This window comes from Juglans regia, chromosome 1, assembly GCF_001411555.2.
Source record: "Juglans regia cultivar Chandler chromosome 1, Walnut 2.0, whole genome shotgun sequence".
In the NCBI taxonomy this organism is placed as follows: Eukaryota; Viridiplantae; Streptophyta; class Magnoliopsida; order Fagales; family Juglandaceae; genus Juglans; species Juglans regia.
In genome coordinates this window covers 13,356,249-13,365,361 of record NC_049901.1, presented here as the reverse complement: position 1 = coordinate 13,365,361, position 9,113 = coordinate 13,356,249, and the positions used below count along the sequence as shown (strand labels likewise).

Here is a 9,113-nt window from a genome sequence, read left to right as displayed (position 1 = left end):
TGTATTTTTCTGCTAGATGTCCAGCTTGAAAGTTATATACTGATAAACTCTCAAAGCTTGTTCAAATATGTAATTTTTGGACTAAATTTCTATATTGTCTACTGCTAGCTGGTGAACCCTTTAATTAGAAAATCTCACCACATACAGAGCTTCTCAAGCCCACTTCGATCAAGCCGGCGTCTCCATAATATAACATGGGCTCAAATCTCCAAAATATATCATGAGGGTAATTACTTTTACGCGGGGAGGCTTAATTCTTTATAAGTTTATATACAATTATACATGCATCTAGTTTCTCTCTCCCTCTCTCTTCATTGATCACTTTCTCGATGACTAAGTTTATTGACAATTTATCATTGAAGTGCTTCGAATAAACTAATTCGGATTGTTTTCATGAGTTGCTGGAGGAGTCCATCGTCTGTCGAAATTGTGAAGCGGTGGGTTCTTTACATTACAAGGATCGAGGAGGGGAGGGAGTACACGTGTGACATGTATACAATCTAGAGATCAGAGTGAGAGAGAGAGAGAGAGAGGTCATGTCATGACAGCTTATTAAGTAGTAAGGAGGGATGGCATGGGATGTCTCTGCAAAGGCAGGATCTTAGACAGCAGAATATTGCTGAGCAAGAGAATTTTGTCTGGGAGGGATCTAGACAAGAATCACAGTCAGAGAGAGAGAGAGATCTCGAGAAGGAGGTGTGGGCGTGGTGTAATCATTCCATCAAAATTCAAATACCCTCAAATTCGGCGTTTCAGTCTCACGTTAATTAATACATATTTATATATGTTCATTGCTATATAAGTATATATATATAGCCTGATCATGATCTGGATCATCATCAGAGAGCCCGGCCCTCCGGCCAATCATATATATAAATTTATATATCATGAACTAGCTAGCTAGTAATTAATTAAGACTAGCTAACAAATGGGACATGATCTCACATTAATATTACGATGGAATTAATAAGCTAAGCTTGTTTTCGACAGCTAGCAGTAGTACTGCTTCTACTTTCGGTTTCGAATTTAATTAATTTGTTAATTAATTACTAGGCTTTTGTCTTGGAGATCGAATTTGATATATTGAAAGTACCCTCTAAAAGGTAAAAAGGACGCTCAGGCAAATCATAACAGTTTTATTTTTTATTTTTTATTTTTAAAAAAATCAACTTTATGTCTTTTAGGGCAGAGCTGGAAATAATTATAAGTCGATAAAAGCTGAAATTGAAGTAATAGAATGTAATCTAAGTGGCATAATGCCCACCTATATATATAGCTATAAACAGAGACAAAAAGAAATGATGTCTGTTTGCCACCCTCTCGCCGGCCCTAGCTAGCTGCTGCTATTTCCTTGTATTTCTTTACGCCCAATTCGAGAAAAAAATAACTACATTTTTTTTTTCTTTTTGTTTAACCCAAAGTGATCGCTGTAGATGATGCAAGATATTATTCCACGGTACGTACTATACTGACCTCATCGGCACGTCAGCTCCACGCATGCATCATCTTGAAGTAATGAAAACCCTATTAATACAGTACTACTACGTTATAAACTAATTAATCATATATTCTATTTGGATTTTTTTTCTCTATATAATTAGTGAATTCTTAACGATCGATATTGGTTAATTCATCTTCGTAACGTTGTGTATATATTGTTAGTTGGGTGTTGTCGCTCGACCTATATATAATTCAAATGATCTTTCACAAAAAGAAATTCTAAATATATAGATGCATTACATCCAGCTTGTACGTACTGATCCCAGAGTCTGGGACCCAGACTATTCAACGTATTATCTAGTGGCCGGAGGTAAAATGCAAGACTTAGTCTAGTTTGAATATTATTGAGAATATAAGAATATCTCACTATTATTTATTATTTTATTAATTTTTTATTACTATTAACTACTATTTAATAAGAATATCTCATTACCCAAACGTAACCTTATTTAATATGGGATTAAAAAAAAATTTAATCGCTTTTACCAGAATATTCAAATTATTCAGTTTAATTAGTTGGTCACTTACAAATTGAAACATAATATTGCTGATCTTCCTTTAACCCAACAGGAAGGAAGGAATGAATGAATTAGGTCAAAGAAGTAAAAATAATTTATTTCTTTTTGGATATATCACGAGGTGCAACAAATTAACAGCCTATATATATATATATAAAATACGTAAACCAATGTACGTACGGTTATTAGATGATCATGATCTCCCTAATGGCCCGTAAATTGCTACAATATGATGGCTGTGGTCCACATAAATTATTCACTTAGAGAAAAAACAAAAAGATACCCAAGATTATTGAGCTTAATTAAGAGATGATAACAATATAATAGGGTTGGTTTGGAATTTGAGATCAAGCGGTGGGTGGATGTGGGGTTGGGTGAAGTATATAAAGTTAATCCTAGAAAAGGGGATCATGAGAAAGGTGAGAAGCTTTATTTTCTGCAAAAGATCAAATAGGGCCTCGTTCATTAATCATAATGATATCTTCACCGCCGATGCAAAGAAATGAGAGATTTGCACCCAAGATTCATCATCATTACCATCTGATATTTCCTTCGGCTTGCCAAAAAGAAAACCTAGCTAGCTAGCTAGAAAATTGATGATCAGGATTTAAAAGAAACCCTAGAAAGTGAAAGATATTATAAGTATCAACATCTTTTTGCTTTTTTTAAAAAAGATTTTGTGGTGAATGATAATTTCACTTGTGCATGCACTTGTATTTTTTGGATTTGTCTTCTATTATTGTGCACTCATCTATTTTCACTTTTATCCTTGGATCCGTCTAGGTAACTAGCGGAAGCACGGGTTTTCTATGCACCCATCAACGCAGATAGATGGATCTTGATCTCATATATAATATGTTACTTAAACCCGCTCTGATCCCACTTGCATTGTCGTGTTTTGTTGACCTCCTTATAAACATGACATTCCACTAATTAACCGTGCGACACATAGCCTTTTCATGCTTTTTCAAGTCAAACAGTAACATATGTAGCAGTACTATACATATATATATATGATCACTCCAAAATCCAAAACACTAACTTCGATCGGTTGAATTCATGTTCAAGTCTCTGCGGTTCATAGTTAAATATTTTACACGCGTACCATCCTTTTATTTCTCTTTGTAATTTAAAGTCTCTGCTGTTTTTCTTCTTTAATATTAAGGTAGATTCTGGTTTGGATTTCTTTTGCTTCTCAGCTTATTTATATAAGAATTAAAAAGGGTTTTTGTAGATCACGGGAAAAGAGAAAGCAAGAAGGGAAAGTGGTTGAACATATATATATATATATATATTTTAGGTATTTGGATACTATCATTTTTTAGTAATTCTGTGTATATATATATATATCTATCCTAGAAGTTTGAAAGACCGATCGTGCTTTTAATCTAAACTGTTTGTAGTCCTAGATAGATCATCCTCGCCAGACCTCTCGGCCTATAAAAGGAACCAAGCATCTTTATATTTGGTCTTCTACACCCTTCATATATAGAGATCTTGAAAGAGAGATGTCAACTACGTCGACCCAAGCCATTCTCAGCCAGGGCGGCCTCTTTGAGGATCAAGATCAGGTGCCTGCACAAATGGATTTTTTTTCTTTCGCTCCCAACTTGACCTTACCTACTTTGGGATGCCACCAGTCTCTCAAAGCCTTCAGTACCATACCACCTTCACTTGCATCTGATTCACCTTCAAGTAATCTCAGCGGAACCCTAATCTCATCTGCCACTACTAGAGACGACATCACTTCTGATTTTATTGGATCCCAGCTCCTTTCCTTGCATAGATCAAGCGCAAATCTCTGGTAAAGTTGCATAGGTTTTTATATTCAACCATGTAATGTTTCTTTACAGGAGTTCCATGCAACTGTCTCTCTCTCTCTCCCTCTCTCTCTCTAATGACTTGGTTTTTGGCTTTGTTTTAACATGATTATAGGGCATGGGGAGATATGGGTGATTGCTTAGCCAGCAAGAGAGACATCGGTGGAGATCTAGATGGTCATCATCTAGGGGTTTCTACCTTGAAGATGAAGAAGATAAAGGCAAGGAGGAAGGTGAGAGAACCTCGGTTTTGCTTCAAGACCATGAGCGATGTAGACGTGTTAGATGACGGTTACAAGTGGAGGAAATACGGACAGAAAGTGGTAAAGAACACCCAGCATCCCAGGTAAGAGAAATCAAGATCAATTTTTTTTTCCTGCTATATTCACTACTTCACGAAAAGTTTATACCGCATTTGAATCATAGGCATAACTATGGAACTATGGTGTACCCCCATATAATCCATTCCACGTTCCCTCTCGATCTCATTATTGTTGTTGTCATAATTATGTTAAGCAAGCTTGATGCAGGAGATTAAGATGGGTGAACATGTTTTAGCAGTATGATTAATGACAAAATATGTTAAAGCAAATGGAGTACTACTAGAAGCAGCAATCATTAGCTTAAAAGGAAACGTAATCACAGCGGAAAGACCAATAAACGAGTAGACCATAAAGATAATGGAACAGCGATTACCACTGAACAACACAAGATAATTTCGGGGCATATATATCACATTAATATTGATTATATATGTTTATTTATATTCATGATCATCATGTGAAGTACTACTGAGATTGAAATTACAAAATGATGGTAAAAGGAATCAAAAGTAAAGACAATATCATTTTACATGATGATCATATATCTAGATATCTGTTTATGTACGTGTAGGTATACACGCTCTCAGTTCTATAAAGAACTGATTATATATATTGGCTACTTATTAATTTCCCTCAAAACAAATGAAAGTATACGTAGACAGTTAATCTTCCTGGAATACTTCTTCAATGCCAGCTTGAAGGTGCTGCCCTGGTATTTCTTACAAAGTTTCCAGGACTTTATAATGTTGTATATGAGGAGGTTATAAGAAAGGATTTGATATGCAAATTGAATTAAATGCTAGATGTTGAGTACAGCAGCAGTTCACAAATATAAACTACGTAGTACCCATTAATTCTTTATCGAATTGCTGATCACGAGCAATTGTACGGGGTTCCAGCTTTGATTTGTGACCCCAGTAGAAAAGATTCCAGCTTTCTTACAAAGTCAAGGATCATAATTTCTTATCAATGATTTCAATTCTGAATTGGTATGTACTCGATCCTCCCAAGTCTAGTTCCCGGGAGAAAAGAGAGGCAATGCGTAATGATACTACTCGTTTGTTTTCTGGTTCATGTTTCTAACACTAATTATGGGCCTAAGAGAAAATTGTCCAGCGTCGAGAGCTTTCCCCAGTTTGAAACTGAACCTGGGTTAGAGCTCTTACTGTTGAAGGGTCAAATATTGACCTTTAAAATCTAGCTTTTGGAGATCATGTTATGCTTAAAATAAAAACCTTTATTTTTTGTCTTGAATTTTGCCATTCTTGCTCATATTACTTGTAACTGTTACATGATCATATATATTTTAATTTTTTTAAATGATTAATTTAAAAAAATACTTAAAAATATATCACATATCAATATTGCGAGGGAAGTGCTAATGAAATAAAAGATAAAAAAGTAACAATATTACAGCTATATATCATGTGTTTAAACCCCCGTGCTACTCTAGTAATTATAAGGTTGGCTTCTCTTCCTGTCTCTTAAAATAAAGTTGATGCGTTGAATACTATTGGCACATTAACCAAAAAAAAAAAAATACTATTGGCACTATTGAAAAGTACCTGATCTAGAACCAAGTTGTCACCCCTAGCCTCATAGCCGGCCTTCAGCTGAGGCGATTGGTAGGAAGTTCCCAAGCCTTCTAAGTTCTATATATAACAACTTCCTCCCTTGTCTCCATATAATAATGCTTATCTAGGAGAGAGAGCGGCGGATTGAAGGTGGTTTTTTTGGTCAAGCCCATGTATGTTCCAAAAATTATAAAATGACATACTTATCTTTATTTGAGAGAATTTAATATTTAAATACTCAATTTTTAAATTACTAAATTAATCTTAATTTAAAATTTTTTTATACGTGTGACCCATAACTTTTTTCAATTCAATATCTCTTTATATATGAGATCCATAATATTTTTTAAATTCTCATAAATATATCTAAACTTATTTTAATATTCAAATACATCTTAAGTAGGTCTCACAAAATTTATTTTGTTATCTCAATTCACTATTATTCATAAAAAATTTAACTCATCTCAACATCCAAATGCATCCAAGCCTTGAAAAATGCTTATTTTCCCAAGATTTTGGCCCCGGCCTCTCATGTATTTATATCTGCTTCTGTCTGGTTGATTAGGTGGTAATTACAGCAAGTTAAGCTTGGAGAGATCATTTGAATTTCTTTGATTAAGCCCAGATTAGAGTTAGACCAATATAAGTTGATTAGATTTTTTTTGTCCTTATATATCTAGAAAGTACGGGAAGTCTTACAGGCATGATCTAGAGCTACATTTTTTTCGTTAGAACAAAAAAATGTCTTTTTGATTTTGTGGCACAACTTAGTCAGACATCAGCTTAGATATAAAACTTAGAAAAATTATATACATAAGTCTCACATTCCTACACACCATTTAAAAGTATGTGAATTTATTCTTTTACCCTCATGTTTTATGAAATATGAAATATGAAATATGAGGATAAAAGAGTAAAATCATATATTTTTAAAGTAGTGTACAGAGTGTGAGGATTACGTGTAACATAACTCTAAAACTTATTGTAGCTTCCGCCTTGGAAACAAAGTATATGTATAGTCTGGTAGATTAGAAGCTAGGATGACTAGCTATTTCAAACGATATTGTGCTTATAATAAAAGAAATAGTCTCTCGATCCGATGAATGCATGCAGTACGTCTCTCATGAAGTTCATGATCCGTTGAGGCCAGCAAGCACTTAATTCATAGATATGTTTAAGTCAAATGAAAATGATAATAGCAACTCAAGATGGAGCCGCATGAATCATGTATATGATGACCCCGGCCCTATTCCGAGTCGAGCATAAATCAAGTGCTAAATATAGCACCATTACACGTTTAAAAAAAAAAAAAAACCTGAATGCATGCATATGCCGTAGCTTACACACACACACACATATACAATATAGACGCTGTCAATCTGTATCCCGTATCCCAAATGTCATGGGCTTCAGTATATCTGATTCTGTACTCTACCAGCTAATTTTATATTAAGCCAGACTTCTCTGCAACTCTGCATGATGTGCATGCTCACAACAAAACGTGATCTCGGGCTAAGAACAGTTATACTAATTTAATGACCTTTTTTTTTCTTGGGGGTTTTCATGCATGCAGGAGCTACTATCGCTGCACACAGGATAATTGTCGTGTAAAGAAACGGGTGGAGCGATTAGCCGAGGACCCAAGGATGGTGATTACAACCTACGAAGGGAGACACGTACATTCCCCGTCACACGATATGGAAGAGTCGCAAGCTCCATCCCAGCTAAATAATTTCTTCTGGTAATTAATGAAATACATCCATGCTCAAGTGTTGGTAATTATGGAAGAGTCATCGATCGTTATGTATCCTCCACTGTGCTTGCGAATGAGCATTGCTGTGCCTTTATCAAGTGTTGGAGACAATTATATCGGAAATAAAAGTAATGTTTGTAGAATTCCCAGGTCTATTAATTGGGCCCTTACTCTAATGCAGTATAAAAACTTTAATCTCCTTGGACTTGGCATGTGTTTCACGCCTCTCTCTCTCTCTCTCTCTCCCCAGATATCTATATGTATACGGATTAGAATCTCTAGATTGGAAATATATATGTATATACACACACACATGTTTGCATGGTTGGCTAATTACTTTCTGAAGCAGCTGAGTAGCATGTGTAGGTAGAGAGCAAATGGGTGAACAGAAGCTACCATTAAGCGTGCATGGTGCATGTTTGAAGCTGCATGCTTATGGACATGCAATTTATGTACTGCAAATGCATGCATGCATGGATGTAAAAATGAAGACTTTTGTCCATTTTTAATTGGTTGTACCTGAAGCGTAAAAGATGTATTGTTTCTTTGTTCGGGTTTATGCAAGCTTAAAGTACCAAAAAAAATATGTAATTCAAGATTTTTTCTTTTGTTTGGCTAGCTAGGATCGAAATTAAAATGACATTTTGTCCAAGTAACGGGTTCAAATAGATTTGCCTCAGCTTTTACCTTTGTTTGAACTTCTTCTGCGGCATGTTCATGCCTCACTTTAATTAAGAGTTCAATGGGGCAAAATATATTACAATGAAGTAAAAAATTGATCATGATCATCAGTTTCCATTTCAACTGCATGCATGGCCTGGTAACTTCTTGCGTCATCTAGTTCAGGAAACTGATATTATATAGGACTTGATAAACAGAAAGGATCGATAAATAGTCCAGAAAAGTTCCCACGAAATGTACTAGCTTAACTTGTTCATGGTCTCAACGTCCATACCACTCAATTTCTTCATAGTACCACCATTAATTCTCTCTCCCAGAAGATAGATAGAAGCTTTTCTTATCCTCTTTTTTTTTTTCCATTTTTTTTTTTTTATATAAGAGAGTTAAATTGTGATCAGACTCATATCTTCAAACAACTTCACAGATAAATACCCCTAATTTAGAATACAAAACCATTATAAATTTGGCGTGAAAAAAAAAAAAACATGCAAGCTATAATTTTTAACTGTGTAATATCAACAGTTTACGCCACTGGCTTGGCCCAAAATTTACGGGTTTATATTAAACGTCATCTCCGCCCAGTGCTAACAAGTAACAACAGTCTAGAGCTAGCCTTTAAATCCATTTGGGCTAATCATGTGACGTGGCCCACACAAGCTCTTAGAAGAATTTCACTCGGCCCAAATCAAAACCCAATAACAAGTTGAGTATATATTATTATATACATTACAAGCCCGTACAAGTTTCGTGCAAGCTCTTTCTAAAAAAGTGAACCCCATCATAGAAAAATTTAAAAAACTCACTTTTTTTTTTATGGGATCCACATTTTTATAAAATGATTGTACAAAATTTGTACATTTGAAACTTATACACAGCATTATTCATATTATTATGCACGTAAAATATATTTTTTTCATTTTGTATTTTTTAGATTTGATAAGCTC

At 34.8% G+C, this 9,113-nt stretch overlaps 1 protein-coding gene across 1 annotated transcript; it reads left to right on the top strand.

Moving 5' to 3' along the window:
• Positions 1-3,353: 3,353 nt before the first annotated feature.
• Positions 3,354-7,687, top strand: LOC108992502 (probable WRKY transcription factor 13). Its single transcript, XM_035695548.1, has 3 exons — positions 3,354-3,822; positions 3,954-4,184; positions 7,309-7,687. The coding sequence occupies exons 1-3, from the start codon at positions 3,527-3,529 to the stop codon at positions 7,478-7,480; spliced, it is 699 nt and encodes a 232-aa protein (XP_035551441.1). The 5' UTR covers positions 3,354-3,526; the 3' UTR covers positions 7,481-7,687.
• Positions 7,688-9,113: the final 1,426 nt, after the last annotated feature.